The sequence below is a fragment of the Pipistrellus kuhlii genome, unplaced genomic scaffold (assembly GCF_014108245.1).
Source record: "Pipistrellus kuhlii isolate mPipKuh1 unplaced genomic scaffold, mPipKuh1.p scaffold_m20_p_3, whole genome shotgun sequence".
NCBI lineage: Eukaryota > Metazoa > Chordata > Mammalia > Chiroptera > Vespertilionidae > Pipistrellus > Pipistrellus kuhlii.
In genome coordinates, this window is record NW_023425529.1 from 130,722,136 (window position 1) to 130,740,482 (window position 18,347).

The window sequence follows — 18,347 nt, forward strand, 5'->3', positions numbered from 1 at the left end:
ACACTATAATATAAAATTTTCAATATTTGTGTCAGCCAAACAGTCAAACGTAAGTAGAGACATAACAAGTAACAAAAGTGAGGACCTATTTGCTACCACCTTCCTACTCTCTTTCCCCTTTGATATGTGACTCTCACATGTCCTCCTCTCCAGGACAAATACAAGCCTCCTTGCAGAACTTATTTCACTGCTTTAAAAATGTTTGTTACATACAGAAGAGATCTTAATTGAATTTTTGCAAAGTGAATACACCCAGTTAACCACCACCCCCATCAAGTTAACTTCCACCCCCATGGAAGTTCCTTTTATGCTGTCTTTCTTGAAATATTCAAAATTTTCTGCATATAAATATACTAGAGACCTGATGCACAAAATTTGTGCAAGAGTAGGCTTTCCTTCCCTGGCTGCTGGCACCGGCTTCGTTCCAGGCATCAGCAGGCACCCGGGACCCAGGCTTCCCTCGCAGCTCCGGCTTCATCCAGAAAGGATATCTGTTCAAATTAGCATATTACTCTTTTATTATTATAGATAATTATTAATTTTAAAGTCATTTTTTCTACATCTTGATCTAGTTATTATATTTTAAATGCACAAAGCCCATTGAAATTTTAATATTAGTTCATTCTACAAGCATTTCTAGTGTAACTACTGTGCAAGTATTACTGGGTATATAAAGATAAAGCAGGTCTCCAAGGAACTGCAGGTCTCAGATGAATATAGAAAAGGTAATGGTTATGTGCAAGACAAGAAAACATGCTATTACAATAACAGATTTACCTTTTTTGGGCTAGAGATAGCCTTCTATTATTTTTGTGTGTGAATAATTTAGGAGACGGAAAAGATAACATTAACCTTGCTAGTCAAAATCAGTTCCATTCTAGATATATAGGAAATTGGAGAACAATTGAAATCTTTTCTTGGACTTGGATTGTCCTTATTTTTTCTGTGTATTTTTATTTTTATTGTCATAGAAGGAAATGGAGATTTTCTGTTAAGCCATTTATTATTTTATAGAAATGTTCTATTGGTACAGGCTGGTGATTGGAAATTTTGTGTATTCCTTTTTTAATGTTTGAAAGATTGTTTACTTTTTTTTTTTTTTAGTCTATTTAATGTCCTCTTTTGCTTCTTCTATATAATAAATTATATTATGTTAATAGAATAATGGTATTCTATTAATAAATGTATTATATAGAAGTTTTGCAATTATTTTAATAATTTTCTCAAATTATTAAAATAATTGCAAAACTTCAATATAATAAAATGGTAGAGTAATAAGTACTAAGATGATAGAAAACTTTGATAAAACTTTCCTTATGATGTGAGAGGCAAGAAACAGGTACTGTGTCAAAAGTATACATTTTCTGACAGAAGTAAGAAACAGGTACTGTGTCAAAATATAAGACAGGCCTCTAACTCAGATTTGGGGCTTGGAGCCTTCCCATAGAAGTTGATGTTGAGTTTAAGACAGGAAAGAATACATAGGGACAATAGAAAAATAGCCTTTTCTCCTTTATTTACCCTTAACCTCAAAATTCTCCATAATCATTGAATTTGTTTCATTTTTAAGAAAGATGCTACTTATTTTATTTTCCAATGTTATGCTTTAATCTATTATAGTTGCTAATAGTATATTTTTTTCAAAATGTAAAAGCAATAATTTTATTTAAGGAGAATTTTTTTTCACCTAATAAGTTCTCAAAGAAAATGTTGAGCCAAAACTGGTTTGGCTCAGTGGATAGAGCGTCAGCCTGCAGACTGAAGGGTCCCAGGTTTGATTCCGGTCAGGGGCATTTACCTTGGTTGCGGGCGCGTCCCCGATGGGGGGTGTGCAAGAGGCAGCTGATAAATGATCCTCTCTCATCAATTTTTCTAGCTCTCTGTCCCTCTCTCTTCCTCTCTATAAAAAATCAATAAAATATATTTAAGAAATATATTTTTTTTAAAAGAAAATGTTGGTAGAATATATATTCCTTCCTACACTGAGTGCCTTATTATGTTTGATTATATGGTGTTCATATTTAAAGAAAACATGTATGTATAGTGTGTGTGTGTGTGTGTGTACCTCCTGAAGAGTTGTTCTCTGGACCAGGATTTTATATCTTTAATATTTTAGGACCAGATTCTGATGTCCTCTTAGATCTTTACATTTTAGATCTTGTCACTTGCACACTTAGAAAACCCCTATTTATTGGGCATTCACGTCCTCTAGATTCCCTACCTTATAACTTTACTCATTTGCAGACCACGGGGAATTCTTTATTTAAAGTGGGAACCTTGCTCTAGATTTAAGTATTCCTTTTCATTTTACTCTTGCCTTGGTTACTTCTATGACTCATCCACAATCTTGGCCATGCATTTTATTGATTTTCTCAAATTCAGTGATTGCTTCTTCTCTACTTCAGCACTTAGTCTCCTGACCCACAGTCTGTTCCTTGTCACTCAGACTGATTTACTTCTGAAGTTATCTATTCAGGTTGATCATTAAACATATTACTTTCAATATATCCATGTTTCTTAGTCATCTGCTTCCAATTTATAGTTAACAGAATAGAAACAGTCCATGTGATTTATTTATCAGTCTCTTCCTAAATTTATTTACATCCCTTTTCATCATGTTGTCAGTCTCAAACCTTTTCTTACCAGTGTTCTCTAATTCCTCCCCAGATGTGTTTTTATCAAACCCTGCCTGATAAAACCTTATTCTTCATTTTTCTGATTAAGCACTAGTAGAGAGAATCAGTTAGGTAGTAACAAGCACTATACGTTTATTGTAACCAACTTCAAATGGACCCACAAAATTGTGCTGAAATTCCTTTTTTTTTCTTTTTTTTTTTTTCTAGTCCTCTGATTTCTCACAGAGGTTATTTTAAGCATTCACCACTTTCTCACTCAGACGATGATTTTGGTAGTATTCCATTTCATAGAGAAAATAGAAATCCTCAGATGAAACTCCCACAATTGCCTACCACAAACCTACACTTTTATATCTGTACTCATTCTGTTTTGTTTGTTATAATTATTTATAGTGGGAAGAGTTTGCTTTCAAGGAATGAAAAAATCTTATGTCTTTAGAAATCAAGTGGGTAGTATAAATGTGTGAAGCAGTAGGCTAAGTAGTAGTTCTGTAAGCACTAAGGGCTTCAAAATTGTTTTTAATACAGAATACTTCACTTTACTGTGCTTTGCTGTGTGCTTCGTAGATACTATGTTTTTCATGAATTGGTTTGTGGCAACCCCGTATCGAGCAAGTCTATTGGCACCACTTTTCCAATAGCATTTGCTCACTTGTGTCTGTCACATTCTGGTAAGTCTCACAATGTTTCAGACTTTTTCATTATGATATTTCTTATGGTGATCTGTGATCAGTGCTTTTTGATATTACTGTTGTAATCGTTTTGGGTGCCATGAACCACTCCCATATAAAACAGTAAACTTAACAGATAAACATGTATGTTCTGGCTGCTTTACCAACCTGATTCATTCTCTCTCTCTCTCTCTCTCTCTCTCTCTCCCTCTCTCTCTCTCTCTCTCTCTCTCTCTCTCTCTCTCTCTCTCTCTCTGTCTCTCTCTGTCTCTCTCTGTCTCTCTCTCCCTGCCTCCCTGCCTCCCTCCCTCCCTCCCTTTCTTTCTCTTTTCTTCTCTCTCATCTCTTTCTCATCTCTCTCTCATTTCTTTCTCTCTCTCTCTCCCTTGCCTCTCTCCTATTCCCTGACACAACAATATTGAAATTAAGCCAATTAATTATCCTACAAAGGCCTCTAATTTTTCAAGGAAACAAGTAGTCTCATGTCTCTTACTTTAAAACAAAAGCTGGAAATGATTAAATTTAGTCAGGAAACCATGTCAGAGGCCAAGAAAGCTAGGTCAAAAGCTAGACCTCTTGCATCAAATAGTCATGTTGTAAATGCAAAGGAAAAGTTCTTGAAGGAAATTAAAAATGCCACTCACTGAACATATAAATGATAAGAAAGCGAAACAGCCGTATCACAGACATGTATAAAGTTTAGAAGATCAAACCAGCCACAACATTCCCTTAAGCCCAAGCCTAATCCAGAGCAAGGCCCTAACTCTCTTCAGTATGAAGGCTGAGAGGGGTGAGGAAGCTGCAGAAGAAAGTGTTTGAAGCTGGAAGAGGCTGGTTCATGAGGTGTAAGAAAAGCCATCTCTATATAAAGGTGCAAGGTGAATCAGCCAGTGCTGATGTAGAAGCTGCAGCATGATATCTAGGAGATCTAGCTAAGATAATTAACGAAGGTGGCTGTACTAAACAACAGATTTTCAATGTGGAAGGAACAGCTTCATAGAGGGAAAAGATGTCATCTAGAATTTTTATAGATATAGAAAAGTCAATGCCTGGCTTCAAAGCTACAAAGCAAAGACTGACTCTCTTGTTAGGGGCTAATGCAGCTGGTGACTTTTAAGTTGAAGCCAGTTCTTATTTACCATTCCAGAAATTCTAAAGCTCTTAAGAATTATGTCAAATCTACTCTGCATATGCTCTACAAATGGAAAAACAAAACATGGATGACAGCATATCTGTCTACAACATGGTTTACTAGTGTTGTAAGCCCATGCTTAACACCTATTGCTTAGAAAAGAAAGATTCCTTAGAAAATATTACTACTCATTGACAATGTACTTGATTAACCAAGAGCTCTGATGGAAATGTATTAATATAATTAGATGAATGTCGTTTTCATGTCTGTGAGCACAACATTCATTCTGCAGCCCATGGAGCTAGGAGGACTATTGATTTTCAAGCCTCGTTTTATTTAAGATTTACATTTCTTAAAGCTGCAGGTGCCAAGAGATGTTGATTCATGTGATAGATCTGGGCAGAGTAAATTTTAAACCTGGGAAGAATTCATTATTCTAGATGTATCGATATTAAGAACTTTCATGCCCAGCCAGTGTGGCTCAGTAGTTGAGCTCTGAGCTATGAACCAGAAGGTCATGGTTTGATTCCCAGTTAGGGCATATTCCCAGGTTGTTGATGCAATCCCCAGGATGGGGCATGCAGGAGGCAACTGATCAAAGATTCTCTCTCATCATGATGGATGCTTGTATCTCTCTCTCCCTGTCCCTTCCTCTCTGAAATATATATATTTCATAGCTGGCCAGGCCTTCACCACCCCCCCTTCCCCGGCCTCTCCACCACAATCCTCCTCCCATTTTCCTGACCAGGATGCCCCAACTTCTAGTCAACAAAATACACTTAACATGCTACTAACCCAACCTTGGCCAGTGTCTCTGGGGTCCAGCCCTTGGGGATGAAAGGGGTTTCCTCCTTAGTGTCTGACTCTGCCCAGCTGTACTACGCAGACCCCTCCCATTGCAGGATGCCAGACCCAGCGAGGGTGGCCAATGCTCGCGTGGCCTGGGTGCTGCTGCCGTGAAGCAGGAGTGCCTCCGCTTGGAAGGCCTCAGACCGTCCACCCCTCCCTCTGTCCCAGGACCCACAGGCGCCTCCCCACCAACGGTCTGTGCCTGGGCCTATTGCCTTCCTCCCACATCTGGGCAGGCCTCCCCACTTTGCACTGCCTGCGTCCTGCCCCTTGCCCAGCGCACCTGCTTCGCCCTCCTGCGGTCGCTACCTCCTCCCTCGTTCAGCCCCAAGTTTCCTTCCCTTTTCTATTCCTGTGTCTTTTTCTTGTTCCCTTTCTGTATTTCCATTTCTCCTCTCAGCCTGTCTGCATGCAGGCCTCTCCCTCTCCTTTCTTATCCCCTCCTATCATATCCTATCCTACCTACCCCGGGCCTTGCAGCTTAGAAAAGAAAGATTTCTTGGGAAATATGACTACTCATTGACAATGTACTTCATCAACCAAGAGCTCTGATGGAAATGTACCAAGGGAGGCACCTGCTGATAAGTCGTTATGTGACGGCATCCCAACCAATTTGCATATTATCCTATTATTAGATAGATATCATAGTAAAATTCCATTCTCATGGGGAACATCAGTGTAGGAGAAGATCCTAATACTACACCAAGCAAAACATATTGAATATAGTTTTCCCATAATCACATTTTCAAACAGCCCTTCAATAGAAATTTGGGGGATGACATTTAATTTTCTTTGGGAAGGAGGGTAGTTATGATATTTTAAAATTATGTATAAATACTTTAAAGAAGACACAGTATCTTACTCATCTTTGTATCTACAGTAGGGGTGTCAAACTCAATCAGAGAAGGGGCCAAAATCTAAAATCCAGCCTAAATCGCGGGCCGAATGGTTTACTGAACAGTCATAAACTGTCATTGTGATGGAAACGCAGCGGAGTGCAGTGATGACAGCACGGTGTGGGCCACATTGCAAGGCCTGGCGGGACGGATTTGGCCCGCGGGCCTTGTGTTTGACACAGGTGATCTACAGTGTCTCACGCAGGACCATTTGCATAGAAATATCCAGTATTTGAGGAATGAATGTGACCACACTTAGCTGGTCAGCTACTTAAGAAAGATTTGGGACAAGTTGTGTTTAACATAACAGATTCTGGGGTAGAGTTGATGGTGGCTTGCAAAAACCTTGTAAGTTCAAAGAGGAAAAATAAGAACTCTGACCCTGTGTCATGCTTCTCCCATTTCCATATTCATTTAATTCTTAATTAATTTGTTCAGAAGCATTTATTTCACTTTTACTGTATACAAAGTATTGTGTATAATGATAGAGATCCAGATAGAGGCTCAGTTTCTACCCTTAAGATGTTTACATTCTGGTGAGGTATATAGAATGCTAGTTTGATGGTACAGTGAAATAGGTGTTCTGTAGGAGGCAAATATTCAAGTACTGTGCAGCTATTCAGGCATTGACAACACATTAGAAGGAGCTTGGTGCATTGAGAGAACTTCACATCTTCAGTAGAGTTGAAAGATGAAGTGTGAACATGAGAAATGAGGCTCATAGTAAGCAGGGCCAGGTTATGGTTTTAAGGTTTTTACTTCCACCTTTCTTCCATAGTTCTACAGTTCATTTCTGCTGGTCTGGTGAGTGGAGGAGGGAAGATTAGGAGAGAAGTATATTCCAAGTGCCGTAAAATCCCTTTTTTTGCTAAATACCGCCACTGAAATTGCATGTCAATCTCTTCAGTAACAATATTTCATTGTAGATATTTTATATTCATGTGGCTCTTTGTCTCTAAATTGTGAACTCAAGACTAGGGGCTGTTTTATTCATTTCCTTGTCTAAAGTATCCCATAGTAACTTGGTAAATTTTGAAACATGTCACTTAACATTTATATTCATTGTATGTATTATTCTAGTAACCAAGACATAGGAGTGCTATTTAAAAATAAAAAATAGAGCTGAAGTTTTAAACAGGTGGACTTAACAAACTACTCTGTGGGTTTAAGATTATCTGTCTTTGAATAGAGAAAAATTACTAAATAGGAAAATTAAGGATTTTTTTAAATTATAAGGACATTCATAGCTTAACAGAAGAATTCAGTACAGAATTCGGTCAACTGTGTTTAGTTTGAAATGTTTTATTATTGTTTTGGTTTATAGACTTATGAAGAAGATCGAAGAAACTACTCTGAGCTTCAAAATAAATGTCAACGTTTGGCTTTAGAATTAGCAGACACAAAACAGTTAATTCAGCAAGGTGACTACCGTCAAGAGAACTATGACAAAGTCAAGAGGTAAGGAGTTAAAATGGGTACAGTAGTTTTTTTTTTCATTTTTAGCATGCACCTGAATTCAAAGTCAACTGATGTTTTTTTTACTTTTTCAATTTTTACAAGAGTTTATTTGACCCAAACTGACAACATATACTGGGAAGCAAGATCTTGAGTCACCTGAATTTTTCCAATTGATATTGTTAATTCTGCTTTGTATAGTCAAGTACTGCTTAACAATGGGGATATGTTCTGGAGAATTGCATCATTAGGCAATTTAGTCATTGTGCGAAGATCTTAGAGTGTACTTACACAAACCTAGATGGTATAGTCTACTACTGTAATTATGTGTGCTTTACTTTCATACAGCTGGCAGTGCAATAGGTTTTTTTTACATCAACATCACCACAGACATGGCATGCATTGCTTTATGATGTGTGACTATGATGTCATTAGGCAATAGAAATTTCTCAGCTCCATTATAATCTTATGGGACCACCATCATATATGCAGTCCATCCTAGACCAAAAATCATTATGTGGCATATGACTATACCTTATTCTTTTTCTGTCTCCATAGTTTTGACTCTTTCAGAATGTAATATAGTTGGAATCATGCAGTATAGAGCCTTTTCAGATTGTCTTATAGTAATACTAGAGGCCCAGTGCATGAAATTCATTCACAGGTGTGGTTCCTAGGTCTTGCCAGTGATCAAAGCATGAGCATCTGGCATGGAAGGGTAGGTCCCAGCTGACCTCTGGGCCCTGGGCAGCACCTGGGTCCCCAGGCGCCTCATGCCCCCCTCCTCCTGAGTCACAGCATCCAAATCCCCATCCAGAGATGTGGTAAGCATGGCCAAACACCACAGGCCAAGGCACAGTGGGCCTCTGGGCTGCCTAGCAGTGCCGCATGGAAGCCAGGCAGGCAGCATGCTCTCTCCCGGCTGCCTTGCAGACCAGCTCCTGTGAGAACCCACTGGGAGCCAGACCGGCCCTTGCAGTCCCGGTGGCTGTGGCCTGGCTCACCCGGAAGAGGCGTGCGCCCTGGCATCCCAGGGGACGGCAGCAGGAGGAGTGAGCGAGCCCGGCGGACATCCTGCATTCTGTCTGCACCTCTGTCCTCTTCATCCCCGCCGCCAGGTAGACGCCCACCTTGTTCTGTGCTGCCCCCTACTAGTCAGTGCACATCGTAGCAAGCAGTCAAACACCCGCTCTCCTAGTTGAAAGACCAACCAAGGGGGCAATTTGCATATTAGGCTTTTATTATATAGGATACATTTAAATTTCCTCCATATCTTTTCGTGGCTTAATAGCCTATTTCCTTATACCATTGAATAATATTCCATTGTCTAGACATCGCACAGTTTATTTATCCACTCACCTACTGAAGGGCATCTTGGTTGCTTCCAAGTTGTACCAGTTGTGAAGAAAATTGCTATGAACATCCATGAGCCAAATTTTGCATGGATACAGTTTTCATCTCCTTTGGTAAAAATGAAGGAACACGATCCTGTGTTAAGAGTATGTTTAGTTTTGTAAAAACTTCCAGACTGTCTGTCCCAAAGTGGCTATACCATTTTGTATTTCTGCAAACAATGAATGGGAATTCCTGTTGCTCCACGTCTTTGTCAGTGTTTGGTATTATCAGTGTTCTGGATTTTGACCATTATAATCAGTTTTTAGGTGTTACTCATTGTTATTTTAATTTGTGTTTCTCTGATGACATGATTTTGAACATCTTTTCATGTGCTTATTTGCCATCTGTATATCTTCTCTGATGAGGTGTCTTTCTGTTAAGCTTTTTGTTGGCTCATTTTTTAATTGGGTTGTTTGTTTTCATACTGTTGGGTTTTAAGAGTTCTTTGTATGTTTTGAATTACTGTTCTTTATCAGATATGTCTTTGGCAAATATTTTCTTCCAGAGTGTGGCCTATATTTTTATTCTCCTGACATATACCTTATTCTTCATTGCATTTTAAAAGCATGTCATTTTGGCAGTTTGATGGGTTTAAATTGTATTTTTATATCAGTTGTTTTTATTTTGTTTAGAAGTTGCTGCTTGAAGATAGAAACTCAGTAAAATCCTATGTTTGAATTTTTACTTGATTCCTTTTATTTTATGAAGTCAATATATTGATAAATACTTTATAGTTTTATTTGAAGTTTTTTTCAGACAAAAGGCATTCTTTTTTCTTTTTTTAGAAAATAATATTTTCTGTGAATATATTTCCCAATGTATTGCTACTAAGTAGCTCTGGCACATAATTTGCCTTCTACTGGAATATGCTTTTCTGTTGTTTGTCCATTAATGAACTACTACTTAGCTATATGTCCCTTAGGAAAATCTCTTATCATTCTAGGCCAAATATTTATCATCTCTGAGATGATGCTAATACAAATATTGTATCTGCTATTTAAACTTAAGCAGATCAAATAAAGGAATATTTATGAAAGTATTTGTATATATAGAGAGAGATGATTCTAATTGTTTACTACTGTATCTACCCGTAGGTAAAATAATTCTTGAAATACAGTAGTCACTCAACAAGTATGTTTAAATGGTTTGTAAATTGTATAGCACCATAAATAAATCTGCAAGGATTTGGGGACATAACATTGATTTTCCTTCTTCTACCATGAGTAACATCAGTATGTATTATTATGCATTACTATGTAGGTATTGTTATGTCAAAATACAGTAATTATTATTTTTAAAAAAAAAATTTTATATATTTTATTGATTTTTTACAGAGAGGAAGAGAGAGAAATAGAGAGCTAGAAACATCGATGAGAGAGAAACATCGACCAGTTGCCTCTTGCACACCCCTCACCGGGGATGCGCCTGCAACCAAGGTACATGCCCTTGACCGGAATCGAACCTGGGACCTTTCAGTCCACAGGCCAATGCTCTACCACTGAGCCAAACCGGTTTCGGCAAAATACAGTAATTATTGGAACACGAAATCTATGAGTATTATACTTAGTCGGCTCTTGAATAAAGCTGGATTTCAAAAGAATAATTTAAAAATAAAATAGATTGTGATGGTAAAATGATATTTTGAGTTGGTGTTTTGATATCCTCTCAGCTATTATATAATCTACTAGAGGCCTGATTCATGAAACTCATGCAAGGGGCTTGACCCTTGCAACTGTAACAGCTTGCCTCAGCGAGGTTGTTCGGCTGTCTGTTAATCATATTATGTTTTTATTATTATAGAGGCCTGGTGCATAAAATACTTGGGGCGGGGGGTATTTGGGGGAGGGTATCCCTCAACCTGGCCTGCACCTGCTGGCAGTTGGACATCCCTCTCACAATCTGGGACCACTGGCTCCTAACCACTCGCCTGCCTGCCTGCCTGATTGCCCCTAACCACTTCTGCCTGCCAGCCTGTTCACCCCCTAACTGCTCCCCTGCCAGCCTGATTGACACCTAACTGCTCCCCTGCTAGCCTGATTGCCCACAACTGCCCTCCTTTGCTGTGACCTGCCTCCTCTGCCAGGACCCCCCTCTTCTGTGCGAGGTAGCAGAGACTCCAGGACCAGCCTCCTCTGTGCCCGCAGAGCCGCAGGACCCCCAGGCCTCACTGTGTGGAGCAGCCACAAGGCCCTGCCTCTGCTGTGTGCACAGCCATCTTGTGACAGGCATCTTGTGATGACGTCACACAAGGGATTTCACATGTAGGTGTGACGCCATCTAGGCTTTTATTATATAGGATAGCAATAATAGATAAAATATGGAAAGAGAATATTAAAAAGCATGATAATCAGAATAATCTAGTAGACATGAATGAAGAATAAGTGAACTGCATTGATAATTATTTAAGGTTGATCATGTGCAGGGGGGGTCATTATATCATGTATATGTATAACAAAAATATGATAAATAGATTTATGTGCTAAAAATGGAACAGAAAAACAAACAAGCAAGAGGGCCTCAAACTGTAAACCCTTTGGTTCACTCAATAGAAATAATTAATTTTTAAAAATGTTTTGGGGTGATAAATAATAAAAAATTTAAAAATGTTTTGGGGTAAAAAAATCACTTTATGTTCTTTATAAATTCTCACGTATGCAAAAGGAAATAGTATGTGGATGTTAATTGCATAATTATTAGAAAGAATTAAAATGCTCTTCAGAAATGGAAAATGAGTTGTGATTTATCTCTACAGTGTAATTCTGTCTAGCAATTGAAATCATTAGATAATACTTTAATGTATTTATATGGGTAAATTAAATACAAAATATTAAATTTTGAAAGAAAAATGCATGTGCCTATTTTATTTTAAGAAACAAAAAGCAGTTTACTATTTTCTGTCATTAAATAATGTTCTCAGTTTTATTTTGTAATTTCATTGTCTCAGCTCTTTCTCTAAGGAGTCCTGCTTCCTATTAGTGGGGATTACTATTCAAATATTAAGATTTGGTGCTGGTCATTGCTACATTGGTCATTGTTTCTAGGTCCTTTCACTAAGCAGAGGCAGTGGAGAGGGAATAGGAAGGATGGCTTAACACACTATGGAAAGATCTTACTGATATCTCTAATTGCAATTCAACACCATAGTAGCTAGTTTAAAGGGGTTCCGACTTGTCAGATGTTAAATATCAAAATGAAATATTAGCAATATTCATTGAATAGAAAAAGAATCCTTGACTACATGCTAATAATAAAGAGGGTCTTACAGATGAATGCTAATGGAAGCTAAAACCGTTGGGTAAAAAAAAAAATATGTTAGGGAACAGAATATATAATTTCAAAGTATGTTCTCACAGATTACTTATTCATTGCAAAGGGCAAAAAGGTACCTTTACATTTAGAACTTTAGCAGATACTATCTTGGGCAAATGATCAAAGCTACTATCACCAATCAATGGATAGAGTAACATCATGTGCCTCTATATGTGATCTACTAAAAACACAATATTTATCACTTACATAGTATTTCTGCCCAAAGTGCTTACTGTGAATCTAATCAATGTTGTAAAAGGCAAAGATGGGCTAAGGAACTGTCAAGGTAAAGGAAACTAAAGGCCGATGGTACCCAAATAAAATGCATGCTAATATGTAGGATCCTGGACCAGGGAGAATTTGCTGTAGTGGATATTTTTGGGACAAGTGACAGAATTTGAAACTGGATTGTATATTTAGATAATAAGGTTAGCGCTAAATCTCCTGAATTTGATATGATATTCTGATTATATAAGATAATATTGTTAATCTTAGGTAATTCAGAGTGAATTATTTAGAGATAAAGAGTCCTAACGTCTGCATATAACTCTTAAATAGTTAAGGAGGGTGCACCTGTATGTGTTCATATGTAGATGTGTAAACATGTGTTTGAATATAGATGTGTACACATCTATTCATATATATATATATATATATATATATATATGTATATATATGAACAACAGAGAGAGAATAAGTATGACAAATATTTAGTAAATAATACAAAGTAAATGACAAAATGTTACCAATTATTGAGTAAAAATATGGAAAAAAACATAGAGGGGGGTTGGGGAGAATTGATAAAAGAAGGTGAAGAGATTAGCCAAAGAACATAATGCATAGCCCATGGACACAGACAACAGTGTAGTGAAGGGGAGGCGGGGGTGGGGGGGTGGTGGTGAAAGGGGGAGAAAATGGGGGACATCTGTAATAGTGTCAACAATAAAAAAAAGTTATCTATAAAGTAATTAAAGCTGTGTTTTGTGATATCAGGGAATTAAGAAAAAAGCAAAGAAATACTAAATTCGTCATTGTATCTAGGGAATGATATAAGAACAGTGAGGAAAATATAGGTAACTTCAAGTTTACTCATAGTGTTCTATCTTTAAAAAAAAACAAAAAACTTCAATCTGCCCAGCAGGTGTGGCTCAGTGGTTGAGTCAACCTATGAACTAGGAGGTTGAGGTTTGATTCCTGGTTGGGGCACGTGCCTGGATTTCAGGCTTAATCCCCAGTGTGGGGCTTTTGGGAGGCAGCAGCCAATCCCCATTGACAATTCTATCCTTGCCTCTCCCTTCATCTCTGAAATCAATAAAAAATGTATTAAAAAAAAACAACTTTAGGATCTGTAGTGATAAGAGGTGGCAGTCACAGATATGCAGAGGGCCCCTGCTGGAAAGCAATTATTGTCTCACTAATAGAAAGAGGCTGGTCAACCTTGAAGTTCTGAAAGGTCAGAGCCATCCACACCCTATCTAATTGAGACAATAGTAACTGAGGCAACTTCCCCATCTTGTAATCATGTAAATCCTTACTGATATGATAATCAGCTTATTACCTGCCTAAGGGCTATGGGTATTTCCCAAAACTGCTTAAGGGTACTGGGTGTATCCCATTGCAGCCTCAATAAAAGGGATAGCAAGGCCAGAGCCTAGAGAGTCTTCCCACTAGAGGTTGTCTCCTCCTGGCCCCCCATTTGTTCCAAATTAAAAACAAAACAAAACTAATTCAAATATAGACAGATATTAACTGTTGTCAACTGTGGATAGCAAGTTCATGGGTGTTTTACTATATCATGAAAAAAGCATAGCAGAGGAAGCATGCTTAATACCTTGTGACAGTAAAAACATTTACATGTAAAAGCACAAAATACTTAAAGTAATCTGTACCAAAATATAATACTGATAGCCATCTCTAGTTTGTGGATTTATGGATAATAGTTATTTTTTAACTTGTGCTTTACTCATTTTTCTCAGTAAACATAATACTTTGTTAACTAGAAGAGAAAATCTTTCTAAATGAGCTACTGAAAATCTAGTGAAAAATAAAACAATTCTTACTAGCCCTCTCCATGAAAACACTAGGTGGGAGATGAAATAAAGTGTAAGGGACCTGATTCTAATTGGAGAAGGTAATTTAAGAGTATGAAATTTATTTCTCTGCTCATTTTTAAAAAAAATATTTTTCTTGATTTCAGAGAGGAAGGGAGAGGGATAGAGAGATAGAAACATCAATGATGAGAATCATTGATCAGCTACCTTCTGCACGCCCCCTACTGGGGATGGAGCCTGCAACCTGGACATGTGCCGTTGGTCAGAATTGAACCTGGAACCCTTCAATCCATAGGCCAATGCTCTATCCACTGAGCAAAACTGGCTAGGGCTCTGCTCGTTTTTTTTAAGCCCATTATAGGTGTGGGTTTAAAATTTTTGCTCTTACTATTGGTGAGAAAGAGATGGTCTGAATATGAAAATTAAGACCTCTGAGTAATTATAAAGAACATGTGAATAAATGCATCATACGAAACCTGCCTGTGTATTTGCTATGCAGTCTGAGTGATGAGCCTTTTTGACCCTGAACTAAAATATTGGAGCCATGTACAAATTCTTTAAAAAAGTTGGTTTGGGGCAGGGAGGGGGGAATGGCAAGGGAACTGTCAATGGATGAAAAAGGAGACATATGTAATACTTTAAACAATAAAGAATTTAAAAAAAAAATTTTTTTTGGCTTTGCTCAGCCAATGTGCTCAGTGGTTGAGCATCAACATATGAAGCAGGAGGACACAGTTTGACTGCGCAGACTGCAGTCAATCGATGATTCTCTCTCATCATTGATGTTTCTCTCTCTCTCCCTTTCTCTCTGAAATCAATAAAAAATATATATATATTTTTTAAATGTTGGCTTCAAGGTAAGATTGAAGATGATAGTGAAAAGATACCAGAATGTACCTTAGGAAGTTTTATTATTTATTTTACTGACTGGTGTAATTTACATATTTTTTAAGATGTTAAGTTGTTATGTATGTATCTGAACAAGGTCTTGAACAGAGTCCTTCCAAATTTGAAAATCAGATACTCTGTTGTTTATCGAATGACACTGAAGCAGCACTGCTAATGTCTCTCTTCAGTTTCTAGAACTTTAAAAATATCCATTATAAAAAGGGATGTAAAATTTATATGTGTATTTGAATTTTTCAGTGAACGTGATGCACTTGAACAGGAAGTAACTGAAATAAGGAGAAAACATGAAATACTTGAAGCCTCTCATACAGTTCAAACTAAAGAAAGAAGTGAATTATCGAAAGAGGTAAGCTTATAGTCATTTGTATTTATTGTACAGTGATGTGGGCATAGGGCAGAATTGTGGGAAGGACATTTTTTCCTTTTTGATGTAGTTGCCAGAAAAAAGAGACTTTAGTAGCTGTGTTTGGATGAAAAATGGCAAGGCAAGAATTAGCCCTTTTTATGTGGTTAGTGAAAGCACAAATGAAAGAAAATAATACAGTAAACCTTGCTCTGAACACTGTCTGTCTCTATGCATGTGTAGGTAGCCAACTTGCAGCAAACTGTTACTTTACTGCAAAAGGATAAAGAATATCTCAATCGCCAAAACATGGAGCTCAGTGTTCGCTGTGCCCATGAAGAGGACCGCCTTGAAAGACTTCAAGCTCAACTGGAAGAAACCAAAAAGGCTAGAGAAGAGATGTATGAAAAATACGTAACATCCAGGCAAGATTTACATTACTTCACATATAAATAGATATAAAGTAACGCCAGCTTCTTGGAGGGAACTTTTGCCTTAGGGAAGAATAGTGATCTTTTTAAGGTCTATAGGATAATGTTGAGATAATAGTTCCTTTTGTTTCCTTATAAGATGTTCTCTATCTAACTGATTTTTTTTTCTTTCTTAAGACGTTTTGGCTTTTTCAAACACCAAATTTCTTTTATGTATACATATACTGTAGCCACTTTTATTTTATTTCTGACATTACCTTTCTGATTCCCTATGACTAAGATTTCTATATAAGTATTTTTGAAAGAAAGCATATAAGTATCTCTACCGAGGTATCTTTTTGAAGAAAATCTAACTAGGCTGACTTTTCCTAACTGAATCAAAAAGAACGAGAAGACAGCACTGCATACTGTTTGAAGATACAGGCTCTGGACTCAGACCCCCTCTATTTCAATTCTTTCCTCTCTTTTCAACTAGATGTACAAGCTATTAGAGTTCCTTTGTACCAATAGCCCTTATAATCCTTGAGTCATTCGTTTTTAGCACATCAAAAACTAAAATAATTCTCAATTTTGTCCTTTAAGACTTCACACATTCATATCTTTTCCCCCAGCCATGCTATTTTTCATGTGTATGCTCCTGCTACTCCCCTATGTAATGCTTTGTGACTTTGCTAAGAGATCACACTGGTTATAGTTGTGCTTTGAAGGAAAAATTTTCTAAAGAGTCAGAGTCATTTTGTTTATATGTGTTTTTTTAATAAAGGGTGGGACAAAAGTAGATTTACAGTTCTTATGAAAAATAATATAATAATAAATAATTCAACAATAAACTGTGCTTCACAAACTCACAATTGTAAACCTACTTTTGCCCCACACTGTATTATTTGTCTGTCAGCCTGTACCATGCCAGTTCATATTTCTAAATGAAGGACATTCCATATGCATCCATTTTCAAGTCTCTAGCTATGCACATTAAAAACTATTAGTAAAATACTCTTTAAGATGAATAATTATTCAAAATAAGTTAACTAACATTTTATGTAGTAACTAAGCCTTAAAGACAGATTGTTTAAAAGGAAATCTTAGATGGAACTAGTTGAAACAATATTTTTAGGAATTACAAAATTTTATGTGTAACAGCTATGTTTTTCAAGCAACATTATATTTAGACCATATTTGACTTATTAAAATCTTTCATGAAGGGTGAATACCTATATTATTGATTTCAGAGAGGAAGGAAGGAGAGAGAGAAACATCAGTGATGAAAGAGAATCATTGATTAACTGCCGTCTGCATGCCCCCTACTGGGGATTGAGCCCACAACCCAAGCATGTGCTCTTGACCGGAATCGAACCTGGGACCTTCAGTCCTCAGGCCTATCCATTGAGCCAAACCTATTTCTTTTACAAAAATAAATTCATGGATATTCCTTTCATTTCTTGCAGAGACCATTATAAAGCCGAATATGAAAATAAACTACATAATGAACTAGAACAAATCAAATTGAAAACGAATCTAGAAATTGATCAACTTCGAAATGCCTCTAAGGAAATGTATGAACGGGAAAACAGGTAAAAAAAAAAAAAAAAAAAAAAAGAAAAAGAAAAGTAGGAAATTTGTGTGATTTTTTTTCCTTCTCTTTATTTGAAACATAGATTTATTGAAATTAAGCTTTATTTCTGTGCATAATGTCTTTTTAAATGCATTAATAAAATATTATCATAAGTATAAATATAATGGAACATTAAAGTTCTAAGATCTTTGATAACTAGTTTAGAACATAATTTATCAGACCTTAGGCCTCCTTACTCTGGTATTCCCTTTACCCCTTTATTACCCTGGTAACTTTTCTTTCTTCCCTTACTTCAGTTCAGATTGAGGACAGGAAAGGAAGGAAATTAGAGCATACTAACAGATGCTACCGTGTTTCCCCGAAAATAAGACCTAGCGCAACTTTGGGAGAAAAAATTAATATAAGACACTGTCTTATTTTCGGGGAAACAGGGTAGTAGTTCTTGTAACCATGCCTAAAATCTTAAGGAAATATTAAAAAGTAGAATAATAATATGAAATATTCCATATGCCTCATTTAACTGCTAGTCCTGAAAGACATCATCTCCTAATATATAAAACCCAGGGTCTGTAACATCCAAAACGACAGAAGGCTTGACCAACCTACAGTCAGGACTGGGTTGCCATGGCGACCCAGCACTGACTGCTGCCACTGTAGGTGTGGCAACCCAGCACTGACTACGAAGGGGGCTGTGGAT

At 37.1% G+C, this 18,347-nt stretch overlaps 1 protein-coding gene across 2 annotated transcripts in view; it reads left to right on the forward strand.

Moving 5' to 3' along the window:
- PIBF1 (progesterone immunomodulatory binding factor 1) overlaps positions 1–18,347 on the forward strand; it is a 190,450-nt gene that overhangs the window by 17,933 nt on the left and 154,170 nt on the right. For both annotated transcript variants that reach the window (XM_036457160.2, XM_036457161.2), the window contains exons 6-9: positions 7,509–7,642; positions 15,541–15,649; positions 15,890–16,071; positions 17,523–17,648. In XM_036457160.2, the coding sequence (XP_036313053.1) occupies positions 7,509–7,642; positions 15,541–15,649; positions 15,890–16,071; positions 17,523–17,648 (551 nt within the window). The remainder of the gene's footprint in view (positions 1–7,508; positions 7,643–15,540; positions 15,650–15,889; positions 16,072–17,522; positions 17,649–18,347) is intronic.